The 26,646-nt window shown below is 33.4% G+C and overlaps 1 protein-coding gene across 7 annotated transcripts in view; it reads left to right on the forward strand.

Annotated features, from left to right (window-relative positions):
- SCEL (sciellin) overlaps positions 1 to 26,646 on the forward strand; it is a 154,116-nt gene that overhangs the window by 17,076 nt on the left and 110,394 nt on the right. For all 7 annotated transcript variants that reach the window (XM_031958526.1, XM_031958531.1, XM_031958528.1 and 4 more), the window contains exons 2-3: positions 23,292 to 23,350; positions 25,707 to 25,824. In XM_031958526.1, the coding sequence (XP_031814386.1) occupies positions 23,311 to 23,350; positions 25,707 to 25,824 (158 nt within the window). In that variant the 5' untranslated portion in view covers positions 23,292 to 23,310. The remainder of the gene's footprint in view (positions 1 to 23,291; positions 23,351 to 25,706; positions 25,825 to 26,646) is intronic.

Consider the following 26,646-nt stretch of genomic DNA (forward strand, 5'->3'; position numbering starts at 1 on the left):
ATTCTATATGTATGAAGAGCTAATTAGCTCCTCAGAGTAGAATTGATATACTATTATTAGATTTTATTATTATTTGCTAACAGGCCTCATAAGGAACATATGTGTGTATATATTATATGTAAGTATACTTATACATATGTATTCATGTATATGGTCATATATATGACTATTAAATTGAAAAGTTGAATATATATTAAGTAAAATATGTGTTACTGACTATTAGGCCTAAGAATCCCATCTTCACTGAGATTTTTATCCTTAAAATGAAAGGACTAGAAGAGATAATCACTATCATCATTTGTTCCTCTAGATCTTACAATGAACGAGGTGATTCTAGATCAGGGTTTCTTAAACTTTTTCCATTTGCAACCCCTTTTTACTTGAGAATTCTTAGGTGACCCAGAATATATAGGAAGATAGAATAGGTATACAACTCAAATATTTATTGATAATAAATCATAATTTCATGACACCTACATTCAGTCATAAGGTCTTGTAAACCCACAGTCTAAGAAGTTGGGCTCTAAATAATGCATTAAATGTGGTTGGACCTAAACTTCTAGAGGTCAATAAAAGAATCATTTTCAATTTAAATATTTTTGATTCAGTATTGAGGAAGTGATATTATATTGTATAGCTAAACATAGAGAACTTATCTTCTGTAAAATGAGTCTAGCTGTTAATCTGAAAAAGTAGAATTCTATTCATAATAAAGCTTGGTGTTGCTGGTAGTCAGAAATATGGGGTGGGGTTATCATGAATTCCTAAAGAAAGGTGGGGAATATGCACTCGAAAAGGTCATGTTGAACTTAGACTTTTCTTGGAGCTAGTTGGGCAAGTTTCAAAAGATTCTGAGTACCTGGGAAATACATTAGATTTTTAGATGGTAAGAAACCTGATGGATAAACTAGATGAATCCTCCTTACCTGATTATTTGTTAATAGATTTTTAAATTTTGAAACCCTTCTCAGCATGGATTTTGGTCAAAAAGATTACCTCTGAACTCTAGTTTTCTTTTTCTTTTTTTTTATTATAGCTTTTTATTGACAAAACATATGCATGGGTAACTTTTCAACACTGACCCTTGCAAAACCTTCTGTTCCAACTTTTCCCCTCCTCTCCCCCCCTCCCTTAGATGGCAGGTAGTCCCATACATATTAAATATGTTAAAGTATATGTTAAATACAATATATGTATACATATTTATACAGTTATTGCACAAGAAAAATTGGATTAAAAAAGAAGGTTAAAAATAACCTGGGAAGAAAAACAAAAATGCAAGCAAACAATAACAGAAAGTGTAAATTTTATGTTGTGGTCCACACTCATTTCCCAGTGTTCTTTTGGTGAGTATAGCTGGTTCTGTTCATTACTGATCAATTGGAACTGATGTGGATCCTTTCATTGTTGAAGTAAGCCATTTCTATCAGAACTGATCCTCATATAGTATTGTTGTTGAAGTGTATAATCATCTCCTGGTTCTGCTCATTTCCCTTAGCATCATGAATTCCAGTTTTCTTACTTATGAAAATGGGGGTTATTGTGAGGAAAATGCTTTCCAAAAATCAAAGCACAATATAAATTTAAGTTAGTATTATTTGAGGAAATAGAATATGAAAATAATCTTACAGATGATTTTTGAAAATTATTTTCTTTGATTGTATATCTAAAGGTACTCAACAAGTCTTATGTGGCTTATTAGAAAGAAATTTAATTGATCTAGATCATTTACTTTTCATTGGTGATTGTTTACATTGTTTCTTAGATGATTTGCAGTATTTTCTATGAAGTAGCTAAGTGATTGTATAATATTTTATTCTTATCTTCCATGGATTCAATTAAACAAATTAAAAAACTGTTTATTGTTTTATTATATAAAAAGCACAGATAAATATATATAAAGAAAAAACAAAGATATGGTCTGATTCAGGCCTGTCTGGTAGCTAAAGTTTGAGACGGGAAGGAAATGGAATAATTCTACAACATGTGAGAGGTAACACAAGTTTTACATTGTAGTAGCAAGGAATATTCAATGAGGATATGGTATTGGGTCATCTGGATAGAAATTCCTTGTACCTGTGTTAGTCTGTTGATTAAAAGCCTGAGAGATTATACAATTGACCTCTTAGAGTCTGGACTGTTTGTACTTTGGCCACTAAGAAGGTATTGATGGCCTTTATTCTCCTTTTTTAAAAGCTCAATGGTAAGTTTCGAGCCTATAGTTAGAATAAGTTAAATATGATTTTTTATAGTATGTAGTTAAAATTTTTAGATTCCCTCAACCCTCATCTGTAAAATAGGGTAATAAATTTTTATTTTTTTTATTTATTTTTAATGAAGAAATTGTGGTAATTTTTTAAAATTATCCCAATACTTTTTCCCAGAAATTTTTTCCTTCCCCCCCCCTCCCTAAATGGCGGGTTTAACATTTAAATATTTTATAGTTTATCCTAGATACAATATATTGTCAGAAACCAAAAGTTTTTTTGTTGACAGGAAGAATTGGTTCAGAAGGTAAAATAATTGGGGAAAACAAAATCAAAAGTACAACTATTTTCCAGTGTTCCTTCTTGGATTAGTGTTCTTCCACTTGATCAATTGGAAAGAATTAGATTTTTTGTCAAAGAAAACTTCCATCAGAATACATCCTCAAAATATGTTTTAAGGTATAATGATTCTGTTCTCTATTTCCCAGATCAGTTCATTAATCTCAAGTCTGTATTCATCCTGTGGCTTTCTTTTTTTCTTTTTTTTTTATTTAATAGCCTTTTAACAGGATATATGCATGGGTAACTACAGCATTAACAATTGCCAAACCTCTTTTCCAATTTTACCTCTTACCCCCACCCCTCCCTAGATGGAGGATGACCAGTAGATGTTAAATTATTAAAATATAAATTAGATAACAATAAGTATACATAAAAGTTATTTTGCTGTACAAAAAGAATCAGACTTGAAATATTGTAAAAATTGCTTGAAGGAAATGAAAAATGCAGGTGGGCATAAATATAGGGATTGGGAATTCAATGTAATGGTTTTTAGTCATCTCCCAGAGTTCTTTCTCTGGGCGTAGCTGGTTCAGTTCATTACTGCTCCATTGGAAATGATTTGGTTGATCTCATTGCTGAGGATGGCCAGGTCCATCAGAACTGGTCATCATATAATATTGTTGTTGAAGTATATAATGATCTCCTGCTCCTGCTCATTTCACTCAGCAGCAGTTTGTGTAAGTCTCTCCAGGCCTTTCTGAAATCATCCTGTTGGTCATTTCTTACAGAACAATAATATTCCATAATATTCATATACCACAATTTATTCAGTCATTCTCCAACTGATGGACATCCATTCAGTTTCCAGTTTTTAGCCACTACAAAAAGGGCTGCCACAAATATTTGTGTACATACAGGTCTCTTTCCCTTCTTTAGTATCTCTGTGGGATCTAAGCCCAGTAGTAACACTGCTGGATCAAAGGGATGCAGTTTGATAACTTTTGGGCCTAATTCCAGATTGCTCTCCAGAATGGTGGATTCGTTCACAACTCCACCAACAATGTATCAGTGTCCCAGTTTTCCCGCATCCTTTCCAACATTCATCCTTATTTTTTCCTATCATCTTAGCCAATCTGACAGGTGTGTAGTGTTATCTCAGAGTTGTCTTAATTTACATTTTTTTGATCAATAGTGATTTGGAGCATTCTTTCATATGAGTGGAAATAGTTTCAATTTCATCATCTGAAAATTGTCTATTCGTATCCTTTGACCATTGGAGAATGGCTTGATTTCTTATAAATTAGAGTCAATTCTTTATATATTTTGGAAATGAGGCCTTTATCAGAACCTTTAAACAGTTTCTATCTTGTACTGTTTATTTAAAAGAATTTTTTTTCCCTCAACAGTATTTTATTTTTCCAAATTCATGTAAAGATGTGTTCAACAATAATTTTTAAAAATATTTTGAATTTAAATTTTTTTCTTTCTTCCTCCCTTTACCACCCTCCTCCCCAAAACAGCAAGCAATCTGATATTGACATGCACAATCATTTTAAACATATTTCCATATTAGTTATGTTGTAAAGACAAATCAGAACAAAAGGCAAAAAGCATGAGAAAGAAAAAACAAACAACAGTAGCAACAAAAGGTGATAATAACATGCTTCCATCCTCATTCAGTCTCCATAGTTCTCTCTCTGAGTGCAAGCATCCTTCATCCCAAATCTGTTGGAACTATCTTAGATCACTGCATTTCTTAGAAGAGCTAAGTCTATCAGAGCTGATCATTATGCCATCTTGATGTTACTGTGTGCATTGCTGGTTTTGCTCATTTCACTTAGCATCAGTTCATACAAGTCTTTCCAGGCTTTTCTGAAATCAGCTTGTTCATCATTTCTTATAGACGGATAATATTCCATATACCATTACATTTTCAGCTATTCCTCAATTGATGGACTTCTACTCAATTTCCAGTTCCTTGCCACAATAAAAAGAACTGTCTTGTAGAGCTGGTGTAAAGATCAAATGATATGGGCCTGGAATCAAGAAGACCTGAGTTCAAATGTCACCTCAGATATTTTTTAGCTGTGGTTCTTAGCCAAATCTCTTCACTGCCTCAGTTTCCTCACCTATAAAATAGGGTTGATAATAACTCTATCTCCCAGAGTTGTTGTTGTAAGCATGAAATGAAATAATATTTATAAAGTGTTTATCAAAGAACCTGCTACACAGTAGGTGTTAAATAAATGTTAACTATTATTAATATTAAATGAGATAATATTTTTAAAACATTGAGCATAGTGCCTGGCACATAGAAGATACTACTTATGTGCTAATTTTTATTATTATTATTATTAAATTAGAAAATATTTGTTAGCTGCTTATCCCAGTACCTGAGACACAGTAGGTACCAAATAAATGCTTTCCCCCCTTCTTTGCACCTTTTTGTGTTAGGTAAGCTTTCAGTATGGTTTTAATAACAAAAAGTAGCTTAGCCTATGTGAGACTGGATGTTTTTTCTATTACACAGTTCCTCTTCAAATAGTTTTTAGGAGAAAGAGAAGAGATTTGGTACATAGAGCGATAATAGAACATGATAAAATGTGATGAAGGCAAGGAAAGACTTGTTCAGGTTCACTTAATAAAAGAGCCTTCAGTGCAAAGGTGACTTAGTGGATAAAGTCCCTGTCCTTCAGCCAGGATGGACTCATCTTCTGAGTTCAATTCTGTCCTCCTACATGAATTAGTTGAGTGACCTTGGGTAAGTCCCTTAATCCTATTTGCCTTTCCTTATCTATAAAATGAGCTGGAGAAGGAAATGGCAAGCCACTCCTGTATCTTTCCCAAGAACACTCCAATGGGATCATGAGGAGTCCTACAGGACAGAAATAATTGAACAAAGGTAGAGGGCCTTACTAGGTGCTGGTGAGGCAAAGACAAAGATCAAAGATCCTTTTGACTCAGGGAGCTCCCATTAGAATACAAGAATATAACCAATACAAAGATAAGTAAATATCAAATATTTACAAGGTAATTTCAAGTGGGAAAAAACCCTAACAAAAGAATTGGGGCAGGGGTGTCTGTAGGATGTAGGGTGCAGGGGAAATTGGGAAACACTTCCTATAAAGTGATATTTGAGGAAACTAGGTATTATAAGAGTCTCATACAAAGATATAGAGGTAAGAGATGGATTAGTTTGCAAATTAGTTTTACTAAAGGAAAAGGAGAATTACTGAAGGAGAATAACATGAAACAGAATTTGAAAGATTGCTAGAAGGTCATAAATTAAGGCAAGTATTTTTTAATATGATTCTAGAGAAATAGAGAACCATTGAAATTTTTTTTGAGTGGAGAGAGTTTCATGAATAGATCTATATTTTAGGAATATCAGTTTGATAGTTGTGTAGTTGAAACTGTGGAGGAGCGAACTTAGAAACAGGGAGACAATTAGAAAACTTTTGACATAGATCAAGTGAGAGGTGAAAATAATATCCTTCCATCCACATTCAGTCTCCATAGATCTCTCTTTAGATGCAGATGGCATTTGCCACCCAAAGTTTATTGGAATTGTCTTGGATCACTGAATTTCTAAGAAGAATTAAGTCTATTGTAGTTGATTACATAATCTTACTCTTGCTATATACAATGTTTTCTCAATTCTGCTTGCTTCACTCAGCATTAGTTCATATTGAGTCTTTTCAAGCTATTCTGAAATCAGTTTTTTCATCATTTATTCTGGAACAATGATATCCTTTACTTTCACAAGCCATAAACTTATTCAGTCATTCTCTAATTGATGGGTATCCATTTATTTTCCAATTCTTTGCCATCACAAAAAGAGCGCTACAAACATTTTTGTACATGTGCATCTTTTTCTCTTTTATATGATCTTTTTGGGATATTGACCAGTAGAGATACTGCTGGATCAAAGGATGTGCGCAATTTTATAGCCCTTTGGGCACAGAACCAAATTGTTGTCTAGAATGTTTGGGTCAGTCCACAGCTCCACCAACAATACATTACTGGAGGACACCATTCTTAATGAATGGGCAAAAGAATGGTGATCTAGTAAAACACATCAGTTAGGAGTTAGCAGGTAGTCTTGAGGAGAACCAAGAGAATGCAATGTCATGGAAACCAGGGGGGAAATTGTTAAAAGAGAATTTAAATAAAATAAGGACTGAGAAAAGTGTTATAGGAGAATTTGAAATTGGAGAAAACACTTTCATATCAGGAGTAGAATAGGTTTTATGAGAAATGTGGGTACCTGACATATTTTCAAGGATGATGATAAGAATAGATGTTAAACTTATTAGAAATGTTTAAGGCCATTTTTTTGTTGTTGTTGTCGTAAGAATGAACACACTTATTCTTTTTGTGCTATAATATTAGTTTAAGTGAGAAGTGATAAGGGTCTAAGATAGCATGGTAGGCATGCATTTAAGTACAGACCTGGTAAAAGATTCAAAGTATATTATGGCCAGATGGGAAAGGATCTGAAAACTAGTTAGTTGTGGAATGGAGGAAGATGAGGAAGAAGTGATATTCACAGACCAACAGATTATCTATCTGATAGTAAGCAATGGACTGAGAAGTGGTCTATTCACTATTGTCTCAGGGTTTGATCTATGGAACTATACTGAGGCCAGAAGCTATCTGATTGAGGAGTGGTCTATTCAGAATCAGACAGATTTGGGCATGGGAGTTTCCTGAGGCAGACTCCAAAGCCTGAAGATTCAGGACTATTGACTTATTGTTAGAACAGAAGCCCCCCAAATCAGGAGAGCTCAAATGCTATATTACATCACTCTGGCAATTCTCTAAGACATATAATTTAAAGGGAAATTTCTGATAAGATTTCCACACCAGAGAGTTTTCCACATTGATAATATCACAATTTTGGATGAAAAAAAAAAAAGAAAGAAAGAAAAAAGAAAAAAAAATTATCTATTAGAAAAAAATGTTTAAAGTATTTAGTACCATTTTTCCTTACAATCAGTAGAAATTATATTTCTTTGGTCTTGCTGACCTATGTCTATCAAGCTTGGGAACATAGATTCTTCTTCACAAAGACAGCCATCTCAGCCTCACTCATTGGCTAATGTCCAACTGAAATCAGCAGTTGGGTATTTGACTGACTGATGTTTACATCAGCCAGTTGTGAATAGTAATTAGCATTTTGGCAAGTGTTCAGAACATGTCTTTTCATTTTGGTTCCCAGCTGACAAAGAAACTAATTTAGCATTAGCCAGTTAGGATGTTAGTTGTAAATCATATATAGTATGGATATTTTCCTGTTCTTTTAGCAAGTTATTTAATTTTCAGGTTTAAATATCATTTTTAGTTAGTTGGTAAATGTGAAATTTTGTCCCAAATTGTTAAAACACACCAGTATCAATGTCCATGCTCCTAAAAGTGGCTATATCCTCCATGTTTTCCTTATTGATTATCTATTTCTCTTGGCTCCATAATCTTCTTTATAAATGAGCTCTTTTAGAGATAGTGTAACTTCTGGTATTGCAATAAATTAGTAACATCTTCTGGTCTGCAAAAATTGGATTTTTCCCTAACCCTAACCCTCATCTTTTCTATTCCTCTCCATAACTACTGTACTTTCTCCTCTACACCCACTTTTCCCACTCCTTTTCTTTGTCTCCTCTCTGATCTCAGTTCCTTCTCTTACTCAATGAAAACTCTTGCTAAAAGAGGGTGGAGAAGAGTGATGGTAGGGTCAAGCTTAATGACAATGTAATGAAAAATTATCCTCAGGAAGATTAGAAAGGTCATGTCCCTAATTTTTTTGAGGGGAGGGAGCAAGAAAATTTAGAAAAATTAGGGCTTAGCAGGCAGGTGACCCAGATAGAAACCAGGTATCCTTACAAAAGGAGCAGGAACTAAGGTTGGTCTAAGAAGCAAATAGAACAATGAGCTTTTGTTAGAATTTTCCGGGGGAAGGACCCACCCATATTCAAGCAGAGGAGTCACTGAAAAGAATCCCAAAGGAATACCTTGTTTAAGGAGAAGCTGAAGAGGACTGGCTCATAGCTGCCAAAATAATAGAGAATTTCAAGTAGATAGAAGTGACTGATAGTATCAAATGCAACTGAAAGGTTGAAAAGATTGGGGAGTGAGAAGAGAGATTATATCAGAAGAAAGGAATTAAAGAATAGTTTCAGTGGAGAACCAAAGACAAAAGTTAGGCTCCAGAGGGCTCACAAGGGTGTGGGAGTAAGATAACATAAGCAGTGGGTGGAGATTACCTGTTGGAGGGGTTTGTCCATGAATGACATTAGTTGGGAGGGTCAATTTTTTTCTGTCTTCACAGACTCCTATTTGTGAAGTTGTAATATTACCTTTCAGTTCTCACTCTAAGGCCTCTGGGCTTCCAAACATGGGAAGTCCAGTTTTAATATTGTTTTGGCACTAGTCTGTCATACTAAAGATATAGGTGTTGGCGTCTGTTTTTATTAGGCCTTTCAGCCTTTGGTTTTAGCCTCTGACAGTTAAGTTGCTGTGTGTCCATGGGAAAGCCACCTACCATCCTGCTTGCTCGCTCATCCATCCTTTCTCTTTCTTTCTTTCTTTGTTTTTTTCTTTGTTGCTTTCTCTCTCTCTCTCTCTCTCTCTCTCTCTCTCTCTCTCTCTCTCTCTCTCTTTCTTTCTCTTTCTTTTTCTTTCTTTGTCTTTCTTTCTCTCTTTCTTTTCTCTCTCTCTTTCTCTCTCTGCTAAAATCTAGATTTCCTGTCATAAGGTATACACTTAGTTTGAAAATTTTTAAATTTAAAAATGACAACTATTTGTCTGAATTTGGGAAATGAAAATTCCTGTGTGAGAGCAATTTATTATCCAGACTAATATAGGGTTTTCCTCACAAATCAAAACAAAAATAAAAAATAAAACTTTCTACTCTGATTTTACATTATAGTTTTGAGGTTTTGCAAGGGGAAGCCCAAACTGTAATAAGTTCCATCCAGATGGAAAAGGTCTGAAGACTAGCCCAGTGAAACTATATGATATATGTTTATCTGCTATTCAAGAACTATGCAAGCTAAACAACAACAAAGCATTTATATAGTACTTTAAGTTTGTGTAGCACCTTATATGTGTTATTTAATGTATTTGCAAAAATCCTGTGAGGTAGGTGTTATTATTAGTTTTCATTTCATAGATGAGAAAATAGGCTGAGAGAGATCGTTACTTATCCTAGATCACACAGTTTAACAGTATCAAAGGCAGAATTTGATCTCAGGTTCTGACTACTAGCTAGCCACCTAAGTATGATGATTCTTATCACCAGAAGGCTGATCAACAATTAATTACTTTCAGGACCATCACATCTCATGAAATAGAAAGTACAAAATGAACCTTAGTTTTTTAAGAAGATAAGGTAAAATCCAAAGGATCTGATAAAGGCCTCATTTCTAAAATATATAGAGAATTGACTCAAATTGATAATAGTTTAAGCCATTTTCCAATTGATAAATGCTCAAATGATATGAACAGACAATTTTCAGATGAAGAAATTGAAACTATTTGTAGCCACATGAAAAGATGTTCCAAATTACTATTGATTAGAAAAATGCAAATTAAGACAACTCTGAGATATTACTATACACTTGTCAGATTGGCTTAGATAATGACGAATATTGGAGAGGATGTGGGAAAACTGGGACACTTATACATTGTTGGTGGAATTGTGAATACATCCAACCATTCTGAATAACAATTTGGAACTACACTCAAAAACTTAACAAACTGTGCATACCCTTTGATCCAGCAATGTTTCTACTGATTATATCACAAAGAGATCTTAAAGGAGGGAAAGGGACCCACACGTGCAAAAATATTTGTGGCAGCCCTTTTTTAGTGGCAAGAAACTGAAACTGAATGGTATCCATCATTTGGAGAATGTCTGAATAAATTATGGTATATAAATGTTGTGGAATATTATTGTTCTGTAAGAAATGACCAGAAAAATGATTTCAGAAAGGAGAGACCTACATGAACTGATGCTAAGTGAAATGAGCAGAAGCAGGAGATCATTATACATGGCAACAATAAGACTATACAATGATCAATTCTGATGGACATGGCCCTCTTCAACAATATGATTCAAACCAGTTCTACTTGTTTAGTGACGAAGAGAGCCATCTACACCCAGTAAGAAGACTGTGGGAACTGAGTGTGGAACACAACATAGCATTCTCATTCTTTCTGTGGTTATTTGATTGAATTTTGTTTTCTTTCTCAATTTTTCTTTTTTTTTTTTTTTCCTTTTTGATCTGATTTTTCTTATTGCAATAAGATAACTGTATAAATATGTGTACATATATTGGATCTAACATATATTTCAACATATTTAACATTTATTGGACTATCTGCCAGCTAGGGGAGGGGGTGGGGGAAAGGAGGGGAAAATTTGGAACAAAAGGTTTTGCAAGGGTCAATGTTGGAAAAATTACCCATACATATGCTTTGTAAAATAAAAAGCTTGAAAAAAAATTTAAAAAAAGAAGATAAGGTAAAGTGACTAATTAACCTCAAACCAAACTAAACCAACCAGCCAAACAAAACCAAAGGGCAGGGATACAGAGAATTATACAGTTTTCAGCCCCCCTGTAGTTTTTCTAATTTAATTGTTCAAATTTTTATCATATGATCTTAGTCCAATGACCAATGTTGATATAATAATGATAAACTGGGCCATATCTACTGATTTTCTTTCTTCTTATGTAACCATGGAATCTCTAATTTGAAAAGGATCATAACAGATTTAGGGTTTGGTTTTTACCCAAAATGCCCTTTAGAGGTCATTGACTTCAGCATGCATATAAAAAGAAAGAATTCCATAATTTATCTCTAAAGTAATTTTCATTTGAAGACCTTTGGTGACCTCTTGAGTGGTGACCTCATTTCACTTTTTACTAGGTCTAATTATTAAGTTTTACTTATATTGAGTCTAAATTTATCCCCTGCAATTTCTTCCATTTATTCCAAGTTTTTGTTTCTGAGACCAAACAAAACAAGTCTAATTCTTTTTATATATAATAGCCCTTCAAATACTTGAAGACAGCTATCATATCATACTTAAGTCTTTTCTCTAAGCTAAACAATCTTAGTTCCTTCATCCAGCATTACTTCTAAATATCTTTCCTAAAAAATGATGTCCAGAAGTGAACATCATATGTTAAGTATTATTTGACCAGAATGGAGTATGGTGGGACTATTACCTTCTTGTTCTTAATACAATTCTCTTTTAATGCAAGCTAAGATCATATTAGGTGGGGGCATTTGTCAGACATGTCATACTATTGATATTTATTAACCTTAAAGCATTCTAACTCCTCATTACACAATAAGTTTTTCTTGTAAATTAGCTAACAGCACTTTCTCCATCTAGTATGTGTAAAGTTGCCTTTTAAAAGTAAAACAACAGTATTTTGTAATTATATCTGTTAAGCTTTATATTCATTAAGACTCATTCCATTGATCTAGCATGCTGAAATCTTTTTGATTCTAAAACTATTGTTCTGTGTATGTTATCCTTCTCAGGCTTGTTAAGTATGCTAAGTATGCTATCCATTCCTAAGTCATCAAAAAAAAGTGTTAAATAGGACAAAGAAACTGCAAATCCTAGCTGTACTCCATATTGCCACTTTAGTAGCTAAACTTACTGCCTGGTCTTTTGACTACTTCTAAAATCATCTAACTTTGCTTTCTTATTTAATCTAATTTAATGAAGATGTGTGCATCTTCATCTTGTCCACAAGGACGATATCAGAAATTTTCTCAAATGTTTTGTTGTGGGAATATTATATATGTTAGTTCACTATATTGGGTTTATTGCTTAAATGTTTTCTTTGGGAAGGGGGGGGGTGATGAATAGAGGGAGATGGCATATTTCCACAAATTATTGTAATGTAATAACAAAAGAAATGAGCAAAATTTGTTTTTTAAAATATCAGATGCACAAATAAAAGTCTTCCTCATTCTAGGCCTTGTATTCTACCATCTAACTGTGCTTATCCTAAGAGTAAAAGGAGATAAATTAGTATCTTGTTCTTGATAAAGCTATTTTCACTTTTAATACTACTTTTCTTTCTAAATGTTAACACACTTTTTTAGTAATACAGTATAAAAGTCAAGTAAATTTCAAGGGGCCTATAACTTATAGGCTCCACTCCCTTGATCTTTTTAAAAGCAGAGATATATTTATGTCTTCAGTTCTATGGCAATGACCCCTCCCCCAGTTTCTCCTCAATCACTCAAAGATCATTGACTGACAAAAAAAAAAACATTTAAATTTTTTTTTTTTTTTATTATTACTCTAGGATGTAAATAGAAAGCTTATAGGGGAAAGATAACACAATGAACATCAAAATCAGGATTCCTCCTCCCTCTTGAGAAAAAAATAAAACAAACCACCAAACCAAACCAAACCAAACCAAAACAAAATACCTTGAGCTATATAACTTGAATTTATTGAACCAGAAAACAAAGAGTTACAACTAAATGGATGGATTTGTAAATTCTCTGGGGAGAGATGATTATAAGAATTGGAAAAATTGGTCCAGAGGCAACATTTCATAGGGCACTTGGTCATCTTGCCTTGTAATGTCTATTATGGAAACAAACAAGAGGACCACCATGAAGCTACCTGCATCCATTATCCATTGTAAAGGATGATGAGGTAGAAAAAAATAATCTGTAAAAAACTCAGTAAGAGCTGCCAAATTAATCCAGAATTACAGGATCTCTAAGGTGGAGGGAACTTCAGAGCATACCTATACAATAATTTTTTCTCTCACAACTTTGACAAGTAGCCATCTAGGCTCTTACTGAAAATTCTAGTGATCTCAAACCCTTTTCCTTGAAGGTTCATGATTTCACATGAAAATGGAATCAGCACAGGATGATGAAAATTGTTAGGAAATATAAGTCAGAGAAAAGAAATAAGAAGCTGAAGGTTTGTAGAATGGTTAGCAGTCTCAACTGTCAATTTTGTCTATTGTGAATCTTTTTCAAGAAGATGGAAAATATTAAATGTGACAAGCATCAAATGAAATCAGAAAAATGGAACTTAAGGATAATTTTTGAATCTGGTTCAATAGGCACAAAGCAACTGCTTCCAAGAGTGGTAGTCATTTCAGAATCACCTTTCTGTGTATAATCAAATCATCAATTGTTTAGAGCAAAAATCAAAAGAAGCATCAAGTTAAAATAAAGGATAAAGATCTTATTATCTCTTTTCCAAAACTATTGATGCACCTCACTTCATACCAAGCAGACTTGGGTCTAGAGTTCCTTTATTATAAAAGGTGATAATTCAGTTAGTGCTAAAGAGGATGTTTCTTTTTTAAAATTTTATTTATTTTGTCATATTTCTCAAGTAACACATGAAATAATTTTTAATATATCACTTAAAAAATTTTGTGTTCCAAATTCTCTTCTTCCCTCCTGTCCTTTTCCAACCTCCTTGAGAATGTAAGCACTTTGATTTTGATTATACATGTGAGATCATGCCAAATTTCCATATTAGCAAAAGAAAACACAAACAAAATTTTAAAAAATAAAGGGTAAAAAGAAAGCATACTTTTATTAAAGATTAGTTAATTAAATTAAATTAAAATTAATTAAAGATTAAAGCATAAATCTGCATTCAAATTCCACCACTTTTCTCTCTGAAGGTGGATAGGATTTTTCATTATAGGTTTTTTGGAATTGCCTTGATTGTAAATAAGTCTTTCACAGATTTTTACAATTTTGTTATTACTGTGTACAATGTCCTCCTGGTTCTGCTTATGTTACTTTAAACAAATTCAGAAGTCTTCCCAGGTTTTTCTGAAACCATCTTGCTCATCATTTCTCATAGCACAGTAGTCTTCCATCGCAATCATGTATCACAACTTGTTCAGCTATTATCCAATATATGGACATCTCCACACTTTCCAATATTTTGCCACCACAAAAAGATCTGCTATAAATATTTTTGTACAAATAAGTCCTTTCCTCCTGTTCTTTGATTTCTTCATTTCTTGCCCACTACCAAATTGTTCTGATGATTACCACTTTGTAATATACTTTGAAGTCTCAAATTGCTAGGCCACCTTCTTGAACATCCAAAAAAAAAAAAATGATCTCTTGATCTTCTTGATGCTTTGCTCCATTATATGAATTTCATAATTACTTTTTTCTATCTCTATAAAATATTTTTTGGTAGTCTGATTAGTATGGCTCTGAATAAGCGAATTAAGTAGAATTGTGATTTTTATTATGTTGGTTCTGCCTACCCAAGAGCAATGAATGTTTCTCTAATTGTTTAGATGTGCATTTATTTGTGTGAAAAGTATTTTGTAATTGTATTCATATAATCTCTGGATTTGTCTTGGCAGATAGACTCCCAATTATTTTATATTGTCTGAAATTATTTTAAATGTAATTTTTCTTTGTATCTTTTTCTGCTGAATTTTGCTAATAGGATATAGAAATGCTGATGATTCATGTGGTTTTATTTCATATCCTGAAACTTTGCTGAAGTGTTTTCAACTAGTTTTTAGTTGATTCTGTAGGATTGGCTAAGTATATTATCACATTATCTGCAAAAATGATAATTTTGTTTCTTCATTGCCTATTTTTATTACTTCAATTTCTTTTTCTTATTGATCTTGCTAGTATTTCTAGTATAATATTATATGATAGTGGTGATAATGGAAATTTTTGCTTTGCTCATGATCTTATTGGGAAGGCTTCATTCAAGTTTATGCCCGTTACCAATAATGCTTGCTGATGGTTTTAGATAAATGCAACTTAATATTTAAAGAAAGGCTCCATTGATTCCTATGCTTTCTAGGGTTTTTAATAGGAATGGATATTGTACTTTGTCAAAGGCTTTTTCTTCATCTACTGTGATAATTTGCTCCCTTCTTTCTCTTTTTTCCACCATCTCCCAGGGCATAGCTCTTTCTCACATATACATTTTTATTTCATCCCAATATAATTGACTCATAACTTCTTTTTATTTAGAATACTTGTAAATGCTTTAATGATGATAAAGTTTTTACTCACCTTGCACATAGGAAGGTAAACAGTTTATCTTCTTGAATCCCTTGCTGTTTCTCTTTTATATTTACCTTTTTATGCTTCTCTTGAGTCTTATGTTTCAAAATTAAAATTTCTTTTCAGCTTTGATCTTTTAATCAGGAATGATTGGGAGTCCTCTATTTCATTAAATATCATTTTCTCCTTGAAGTAATATACTCAGTTTTGCTAGGTAAATTAGTCTTGATTGTAACCCCAAGTCTTTTGTTTTTCAGAATATCATAGTCCAAGCCTTCTGCTGCTATAATGTGATAGCTGCTAAAATCTTGTGTGATCTTGACTGTGGGTACACAGTAAATTATTTCTTTTTCTGGCTGCTTGGTGTATCTTCTTTTTGACTTGGGAGTTTGATAATTTGGTTATAATATTTCCCAGAGTTTTCATTATGGAATCTTTTTCAGGAGGTGATTGGTGTATTCTTTTAACTTTTATCTAATCCTCTGGTTCTATCCAGGATATAGGGGAAGTTTTTTTTGATAATTTTTTGAAAAGTGATGTCTATATTTTCTTTGATGATGGCTTTCAGACATTCTAACAGTTTTAAATTATCTCTCATTGATCTACTTTCCAGGTCAGTTGTTTTTCATATTTTTTTATTTTTTTGACTTTGTTTTATTGTTTTTTGATGTCTCTTGGCATTATTAGTTTCCAGCTACACAATTCTAAATTTTAAGAAGTTCTAGTGTGCTTTTGTATCCTTTTTTCTCTCTATTTGACCAATTCTGTTTTTAAGGTATCTTCTTCCATATTTTTGTGCCTCTTTTTACCAAGTTGTTCATCATTTTTTTTCACATTTTCCTTCTTTTGCTTTCATTTCTTTACCTATTTTTCTTCTATCACTTTGATTTTCAAAATAATTACTTTTTTTTGCTTTTCCAGGAATTATTGTTAGACTTATTTTTAATTAATATATTTCTTTGAGGTTTTGCTTGTAAATGTTTAGATTTAATTGATCTTTCTTCTTACTATAGTAGCTTTTTATGACCTGGCTCTCTTTTCTCCCCATTTGCTTATTTTCCCACCCTATTTATTTCTTGATTTGTTAATGTTGGACTTTGTTCCTGGCATGGTGGGGAGGATACTGTCTCAAGCTTTAGGCTTTTTAGAGCTAGTTTGGGATTGGAGAAGTTTTAGATGCTCCCAAGATGGTGTGATCTGGGGAGAGTTGGGATCATTGCTCTCTTGGTCTCCATTCTGACTTTTATCCAACAAGATTAAAATAGTACTGTTTCTCAGCGACTCTTCTCCCTTGGAACCAGAAAAGATACTGTTTCTCATGGTCCCTTATCCTTTGGGGCCAGAAATGATACCACCCTTCAGACCTTCCACTCTCTTTTGACAACTCTTTTCCCTTGAACTAGAAGTGGATATAAATAATGAAGTTGCCAAACTGTTGGCATTTTCTCTTGAACAAAAGAGTTACTTTTTGTCCTTGAATTAGGATACAAAAGTTGGTATAAGTAATGGAGTTGCAAAATAGCATATAGTCCTGCATACAGTACTAGCACTGGGGTACTTTGTAATCTCTTTTCCACCGGTTTCCAGATCCCCTGATCATATATGGATTTAAAAATCCCAAAGCTGCTTCTGATTTTGTCACTACCATCTATTCCTACTACCTATATTTCATTCATGTGGGCTCTGAATCAGCCTTTTCCCCTATGTCATTGATCTGTCTTTCTGACAGATCTTGTGTTGTCTTGGATAGAAAGAATGTCTCATTCTGAACTTTTGTTGGCTCTGCTATTCCAGAATTTGATTTGAGATCTTATTTTAAGTTATTTGTAGGGGAATGTTAGGAAAATTCAGGCGAATGCTTTCTTTACTCTGCCATCTTGGTTCCACACCTGACACATATCTTTTGATTCAAAATCTGGTATTCTTTCCCTCCAAGTGGAGCTTGAATTGCTAACTATAAATATTGTTTGTTGCTTCATATTTGGCCTTTTGATGAATGAAGATTAACTCAACTGATAGAAAGCATGCTACTCATTAGCTGCCACATTTTTTTCTAGCATGAAAAAATGTCTTCCTTTTTTTTTTTTTTAATATTGCCAGGTATCATTTCACTGTTCAATACTCTGTGCATACCTTTATGGTCTTTTTCACTTGATACAATACTCCATCATGGTCTTAATTTTTTCATCATCATTTTGGTTTCCTCTCTGTTCTTGTTCTTTTGAGCTTGCACTTGTGATCTGGATAAAAGTAAGCAGCTGCTTAGAGATTCTCAAATGCCAGATATGGCATCTCATTTTTAGCACTCAATATGGTATTTTTCAATCAATGTCCTATATTTTTCTGAAATATAGTTTAGCATCTTACACTGTACTATCTACTTAGTACTATCTTTCCCTTCCTATACACATGAGGGAAAGGGAACAGCCAAGTTCAGTTGTTTGGAGGAGAAGCAAGAAAGTAAATGTTCCATAAAAAGTGGGAAATGCTTGAGAGTTGGCAGCAAGGGTGGCAAGTTGCCAGCCCTGTAAGGGCTCTCTTTTTTAGACATTGGATCTACTTAATCCTGCTCCACAAGTGATAAGCACACTTTGGTTTAAAAAAAAAAATGTTGTAAGTTTCTACCAGCAACAGAATAGTTTGTGACTGAGAAAATTCCTAGCCATGAGTTTCTATTCCCTCCTCCCCCAAATTCACTAGTTCTTGACCTATGACTGTGACTATGACTAGTTCTATGATCCTATACCAGTGTAAAAGCTAGGAGTTTCAAGTTTAAAATACAGGTTTCTTTATATAAAGATGATCTCTATTGGAAGTATGAATAAAATACTAAATGGAAAATGTTGTCTACATTGTTCTTACTCGTTTGCCCGATAACAGAAGGAATTCCTGATGAGGTAAACAAAATGTATTTGACATAGAATTCCTAAGTTGGGAGTAATTTTTGTTTTCTTTGTAGACTGCCAAGATCTGAGAGAGGCAGTGAGTATCTAGCTACTAGGTAGATGCTTTGTTATTTAATATACATTATTTTTTATTGTTTCTTTCCTAAGAATAAAAATACTCTAGGCAGGTAAGCATATTTGCTTAATAAAAGACTCTTATTAACTCTTCTTGGGGAGACAAATGGCTAAAATTATAATAATTTTCCAAGCTTAAGATTTCCATGCCTTCTGGCCCTTTAAAAACAGGTAACTAATCACTTCTTATCACTCTTCAGTTGGCCGTATTTTCTCTGGCTTACTTCCACTGGAGTTTGAAGCAAATAAGCTTGCAGAGGGGAATTTAGGAAAATAAAAATAAACATGAAGCACTGACAGAATGTAAAATATAATGAATATAAAATATAATATATTTATATATATTATATATATATATATATATATATATATAAAATATAATAAATTGCAGAGAGAATAAAGAAATCAGTGCAGTGAAACAAAGAGGGAAATTGAAGATTTATAGAGAAGGCACAACCAATCCTGGTGCGGGAAAAGTGGTGGACCTCTAGTCAAAAGAAAGCTTCTCAGCTCTAATCTAGCCCTGTGACTCTGTATAAGAAATTTGACAAGACCTCAGATTGGAAAGAGATCTCAGCAGTACTATTCATCTATTATTGTACAATAGCTTTAGTTCCCCCTCCTAGTGATGGGGAAGCAACTAGCCAGAATAGGGGGGGCAGAAAAATATGAGTTCTAATCCCACCTCAAACTATTAGCTGTGTAGTGTTGGGAAATTTACTTAATTTCTCTGGACCTCAGAATCTGTAAATTGAGAGAGAGGTTTATTTAGAAATCTATAAGATCCCTTCCAACTCTCAATCTATGGCAGTTCTACTTGTCAGGAAGTTTTTCCTTATATAAAAAGTAATCTGTCTCTCTTCAATTTCTAACTATTAGTTTAAGCCCTGATTTCTGTGGCCTAAAAAAAAAAGATGAATAGATAAAAGTTTTAGGGAAATACATTTCCCTCTGCCATTTGGCAGCCCTTTGAAGGTTAAGCAGGCTAAACAACTTCAGTTCTTTAAACCAATCTTCAAATAAGATGGTCTTTGGTCTCTGAACCATGCTGGCACCTTTCTCTAGACACTATCTACTTTGTTAACATCCTTCTTAAAAATGAAAAATGAACATTAAAAAATTGGACATATCTCTCTAGATATGCACTGACCAGGCAGACAACAAAGGGATAATCTATCATTCCTCACCGCCCAGCTTCTTACACTATCCTTCTCTCAAGAAAACTTTAGAAAATGTTACATTATTTGGTTATCATATTATATTGTTAACTCATATTGACCTTCCATTCAGACTTTTTTTGTTTAAATTACTATCTAGCTACAGAATCTGTATTTTTACACAGTGAAAATTTTAATCCAACTGTAGAACTGCACTGAATAGTCAGGTAGTTGTTTATATAAAGAAGACCTAGGGTTTTGGTTGTTTTTTTAGACTGTGGATTCAATTTGCAATGATAATATGTATCATAGTAAAAATGAGATGACCTAGCTGCAAGAGTAAAAATAGAATTTCCAGAATAAAAATGGTTCTGTTACCCTTGTGTTTTTTTTTTTTGGTCAGACTACATCTGGAATATTCATTCACTTCTGCATTTTAAGAGAGCACTTTAACAAGGTAGTGAGCAACCAGAGGAGTAAGGGAGCTTATAACCATATCATAAAAGGACTAATTGAAGTAATCAGGGCAGTTTATTCTGGAGAATACATGATATCATATAATCATTTCAAATACATGAAGGAAGAAGACAGAAAAGAAATTGGATTAAAGTTATTTCTTCTACATCATAGTAGTTAGAGGTGCAGCACTGCTGTGATTTGGCTTTTATTTTGGGAATATGGGAATTTGGATTTGGGAATTTAGGAATTTTACATGAATTTGGGAAAATCCATGTAAAAATTTTTGGACTTCTCTTCATGCCAAAGAAGGATTATTATGGTATTATTAAAGGTAAAATATGTGGATATTATATGATAATATCCACATATTTTATATATGTCTTAGTTTCTAAACTTTTTCTGGTTTTCACATGTCATCTATGACTTTCCCAAAACTTGCTCAAAATTCCCATTTTATTTCTTATAACAACTCATGATATGGGCAAAACAGTGATGGGGAAAGTCATATGTAGAAGAGAAACTATAGCCCGTTTGTCTATAATTCGTAGAAGTAGGATGAACAGATAGAAGTTATAGGGAGACACAGCACTTCCTAGTTGTTAGAGCTCCTCCCAAATATGAAATATAGAATCTTGTTAGGTAGTTAGGTAATTAGCTCATTATCCCTAGAACTATACAAATAATAACTATTTACAATCACTTGTTAATATATCATTCATGCTTCAGAAAGGACTGATAAGATCCTTTCTTGCTCTATGATTCTATAAGCTATTTATTATTCTTTACTAACTTTTGTCTTAATAGATATGATCTATTATCATTGCCAGCTGAGATGTTTTTGAATATTTATTGTATTGTTTAACACATTGCATATCCAGAAGTGTACTGGTAGATGTTTAGCATGGCAAAGATGTTCAGAAGTTTCTATTGGTTACTTCCTACAATTGCCCGGGCTCCCCTGGGGCTTGATTTCAGTAATAGATGCTGATTTTAGTATATGTCAGTGTTTACAGTAGGATTTCACCATCTTCTTTTCTTTTGATCATGTTATATACTAAAGCTTGCCATGTTAATTTCCTATTTTATATTGCAAATTATTCTACCCTGTTTATTTACTTTCTGAGAGAGAAATCTTAGTCCTGTTTCATCTAGTAGAGATAGCATGCATTTAATAATTATACCATTTCCTTGGGAACTAGCTTTTCTCTCTGGAGTTAACTATCAGCTTGATAAACACCCTTTTATTAGTTGCATTGGCATCTATGGAGAAGAATAGTGAAGGGTCAGTGGGAATGTTCCCTCAGAGAGTTCACACATTTATGTACTTTCCTGATTAGGTAGCAATTATCTCCCATCAAATGTAAAAAAAGGACAGAATATTATCAAATATCCCTAAGTAAAAGAATTAGCATTAATAGTTTTCTTATGGCTTGACTATTTAAAAATTTAGATTCTGTATGTCTATTAATTGAGTTCAAATTCAGCCTCAGAAATTTACTAGCAATGTAATCAACCCTGTAAATCACTTAGCCCTATTTGCCTCACTTTCCTCATCTGTAAAATGAACTGCAGAAGGAAATGGCAAACCCTCCAGCATTTTTGCCAAGAAAACTCCAAATAGGGTTATAATTTGACAACAATAGCAACAACAAAATACATTCATCAGTTTCCTTGTAATGGAATAAGACCCAGATCTTAATTTTACTTGTAAAGAGAACTAGCAAGTGAGGAAACTTACTTTATAAATGAAGGCTACCTGCTTTGCAGTGTACAGTCTTAGAAAGTTGTATTGAGGGCTGAAGAATATGTAAACTGGCTCACCATTGAATAGCCATCCTATTCAGAAAGGATTTGGATGAGATGGCTAAGTCAGAGGAGGAGTTTGAATCCAGGTCTTCCTAGCTGTAAGGACAGGTCTCTACCCATCATAGTTCACTGCCTCAACTTTTTATCCTCTTTTGGATAAGAGAAAATATTTGGTGATCTCTTTTATTGTCCAAGAAGGTCCCTTTAGCTTTTCTTCTCCATTTCCTTCTCCAGTTCATTTTGCTGATGAGGAAACAGAGGTAAGCAAGGTTAAGTGACTTGCTTTGGGTATGAGATATAAATCAAGACTTAAAACCAGAATATATATAATTTTCTTATTGATGCAATTTGTTTTTACAGTTGAATAAAGGATGTATATATAGAATCCTTGCCCTCAAGAATAATTCAATATGACTTAGAGAATGATGAAGGCAAAAATAAGATCCAGACCAGAAATATTTAAAGGAAAAGATTTACCTCTGGGCAGATCAGGGGAGAGGCCTTGTGGCAGAGGTAGCTCTGGAAGTGAGTCTTGAAGAAGGAAGTTAAGAATCCATAAGTCAGAAGTGCTTTATAGGCATGGAATGTGCATATTGTAGAGGAAATGTTGCAAGGTGAGTTGGAGAAAGATTTTGTAGTCTAATTCACTTCGAATAGAGTGTTTGGGGAAGTAATGGGGAAGCTAAATAGTACAATAGATAGAGCACTGGCCCTGGAGTCAGGAAGACTCAACTTTCTGAGTTCAAATCCAACCTCAAGTACCCAGTAGCTCCGTGATCCTGGGCAAGTCACTTAACCTTGCTTACCTCTGTTTCCTCATCAGCAAAATGAACTGGAGAAGGAAATGGCAGACCCCTCTAGTATTTTTGCCAAAAAGTAAAACACAACAGAACCCAAAATGATATCAAAAAGAGTTGGACATGACTGGAGAAAAAATGGGGAATAATGGAATGAAATGTACCTGTTTGGTACCAGATTGTAAATAGTGTTAAAGTCCATGCTGAAGATTTCATATATAATCCTAGAGGCAATGGGAAAAGACAAATATAAGACTTCCTCTCTCTGAGCTTTTCCTCATCTGTAAAGTCAAAGTGTTAGGCCAGGTATATTCCAAGCTACCTCTTAGTTCTTACACTCGCCGAAGCTATATGTATTCATGTTTTGTTTTCCAGTAGACTACAGAGTTTGAGTTTGACTTAAAATGTATTCATAGAAATAAACACAAGGGTTCGAAGGAAGCAATAAACAGTCCCTAAATTAAATCCATAGATTTATCGTTTGTTTGTTTTATCATTTTATTTTAGATCCTGACTGGATGACAACATGTCAAATATTGCCTTGAGAAAAGCATCTCCTAGAAATGGTAATATAAATAATGATCTTCCATAACTAGATATTTATTCATTGACAACATATATCAAGTGCCTACTATGAACCAGGCACTGTGCTAGGGCTGTGAATACAATAATTTAAAAAAAAATTCTTACTCTCAAAGAGCTAATATTCTACTGGAGAAGTTCTTTCTTTGGATCTTTAAATGACATAGTTTTCAATTCTCTTGCTCTAGCTTGTTCATATCAGTCATGAAATCTGTTAACAAGAAGTGTACAAAATATATAGTCTGAATAAAGTAGAGAGAAAATAATACTTGGGCATCTAGGTGGCACAGAGGATAGAGAACCAGATATGGAAACAGAAAACTCATTTTCCTGAGTTCAAATATGTTACTTCTCAGCTGTATGACCCTGGACAAGTCATTCATTTATAAAATGAGCTGGAGAAGTATATGTTAAGTCCCTCCATTGTCTTTGCCAAGAAAACCTCAAATGGGGTTGTGGAGAATCAAACATGACTGAAAACAACTGAACAACAAAGTATGAAACTATCATTCCAATTATAGCAATTATATAGAAATCATATTAAGTGTAATATAATTTCAATCATTAGGAAATAAAAAGAAACAAAAAGCAATGCAGTAGAAGGACTGATGTTCTTACTTTTAAATCACACTCCCTTATTTTAATAGGCACTAAACAATAAAAAATAAAATTGCTGTGAACTCTGTCTATAAGGAAGGCTGAAGATTTCAGATATTCCAAAATAATAAAAAAATTTTTTATATTAGGCAATGTAGTGGATTGAGTGCTGGATTTGTAATCAGAAAGTCCTGAAATCAAATCCTACATAAAGATACTTAGTAGTTGTACATGAAGACCTCGATTTCCTCATCTGCAAGGTAGGGACAGCACTTATTTTACATGGTTGTTAGAATAAAATGAGATAACTTTACAATCCTAAAAGCACTATAGAAATGCTAACTTTTATTAAATCTTTTGCCAGGAACTATTATTTTAAAAACAAATATTTCCTTTCAAGTAATGACTTTGATTTCATATATGGAGCAGAAAATTGTGATGAGAGACAAAAACATATTTCCTAACACCCTAATACTTTATTATCTTAGTATTTCAGTTAAAGTAAATCCAAAAAAGATTTTTAAAATCCCTACTATGTGTCAGACACTGGGTGAGGAACTAAAGATTAAAAGCTAAAAATGAAACAGTATCCTTAAGGAGAAAATACTAATGGAAGCTGTAGATAAGAAAGGAAATAAACATATAGAATCAGGTACTCTGCTAAACAATTATAATTATTATCTTATTTGATCCTTACAACAACCTTAGGAGGTGGGTGCTATTTATCCTCATTTTATAGTTGATGAAACTGAGGCAAACAGAAGTTGAGTGATTTTCTCAAGAATACACAGTTACTAAGAAACAAAGGTCAAAATTGAATTACGGTCTTTCTGATTCCAGTTCCAGCACTCCATCCACTGTCACCTTCTTGCTTCTAGATTCTCAGAGCTGTTGATTACAATGGGAGACAGGAGCCAGGAGCTATGCTAGAACCAGCTCTCACTGGCTTGAGAGTCTATTGTTAAATTTTAAGTGTGAGTCTTTATACTTCTTAAATCAAGGAGCACTACAAATCAAGGCTTGATATATTTTGTGGATTGCTTAATAAACTAATAGAGTGTTAGAATAAATGTTAAGAATGCAGATAAAACTTTAGAAGTGTCATAGGTCTTTTTTTTTTTTTTTTTAATTTTGAGAGTCACTTGGTAAACATTTATCAACACACTCCTGGCTCTAGTCTTGGATCTGCCACTAATTATCAATATGACATTAAATAAGCCCTTAACCTCTCTTGTGCTGACTTTTTTTTTTTTTATTATAAAATCAGAACATGAACAGTACATACAGTGTTAGCATCTAAATGAACACAACAAGACATTGCCAAATCTCCTATTTACTGATCTACAAAACAAAAGAGATAGACTGGATCATTGCCCTGCTAGTTCAAAATTTTATGTCTCCTGTGGCTTTTAAGAGTTCACTTGGGGGGAGAAAGGCAAAGTAATAAACTATTGGTGTTTGTGCCAAGTTCACAGGTCTGTATTCTCGGCATGAGGATTATGCCTAGGTTTTAATTGGTATCTATGCAATATTTTTGGGTTATCTTTGATGTTGGAGATGTGGGATTTGTTCTTTCTTGTCAGCATATCTTAAGATTGGAACATTCTTGAGTTTGCCAATCTAGTATTTAGTCTCACTGGGTGATCTGATACACCACTGAAATTTCTTTCCATGTTTTAAATCCTAGAGCCCAGTTTTAATCTGTTGTTGTGTAAAGCAAATTTTTATGTTTAAATTAATTAGATGTGAAGACTACTCCTCTGGGGACTGCACTGAGACAACAAGGTTTTCATGAAGTGAACAAGCGAAGGACTTTCTTACAGGATAGCAGCTGGATAAAGAAACGCCCAGAAGAAGAAAAGTAAGGAGGAGAAAACAGGGGAAAGATGGAGATGGGGGAAGAATCCTAGAATGTAATGCCTTACGGATTAGTTAGTCCAATAGCAACATTTCAAGAGCAGCTAGTGGATACAGCATCAGATCTGGAGTCAGGAAGATTGATCCTCTTGAGTTCAAATTCAGCCTCAGACACTTAATAACTGGATGACTCTGGGCAAGCACTTAACCCTGTTTGCCTCAATTTCCTCATTTGTAAAATGAGCTGCAGAAGGAAATAGAGTCCAATATCTTAGCCAAGAAAAAAAACCAAATGGGGTCACGAGTCAATTATAACTAAAATGAGTGAACCACACCAATTCTCCATTTTACAGATGAGAAAATTTCAGACACATATATATTAAGAAACTTATACAAAATCACATAAATAGTAAGTTAGAATATGAAATCATCTTTGAACTATAATTTCAATGCTCTCTGTTTTGTATTGTATTGCTAGTGTGAATTTAGAAAAATGAGCAATTTCCTTGTCATTGGTTTTATTAAATATTCTATATTTTAGCCTGTTTTGGGTATTTTTGTACATATATGTGTGTATGTATGTATTTGTAAATACATATTATATATATATATATATGTATGTGTGTATATACATATATACATACACACATACATATATATATCTGTCAGTGGGATCAGATTTTCTTCTTCTTCTTCTTCTTCTTCTTCTTCTTTTTTTTTTTTTTTTTTTGCTGAGGCAATTGGGATTAAGTGATTTGCTCAGAGTCACACATCTAGGAAGTGTTAAGTTAATGAGGCTAGATTTGAACTGAGGTCGCCTGACTTC

The sequence above is a fragment of the Sarcophilus harrisii genome, chromosome 3 (genome assembly GCF_902635505.1).
Source record: "Sarcophilus harrisii chromosome 3, mSarHar1.11, whole genome shotgun sequence".
Classification (NCBI taxonomy): domain Eukaryota; kingdom Metazoa; phylum Chordata; class Mammalia; order Dasyuromorphia; family Dasyuridae; genus Sarcophilus; species Sarcophilus harrisii.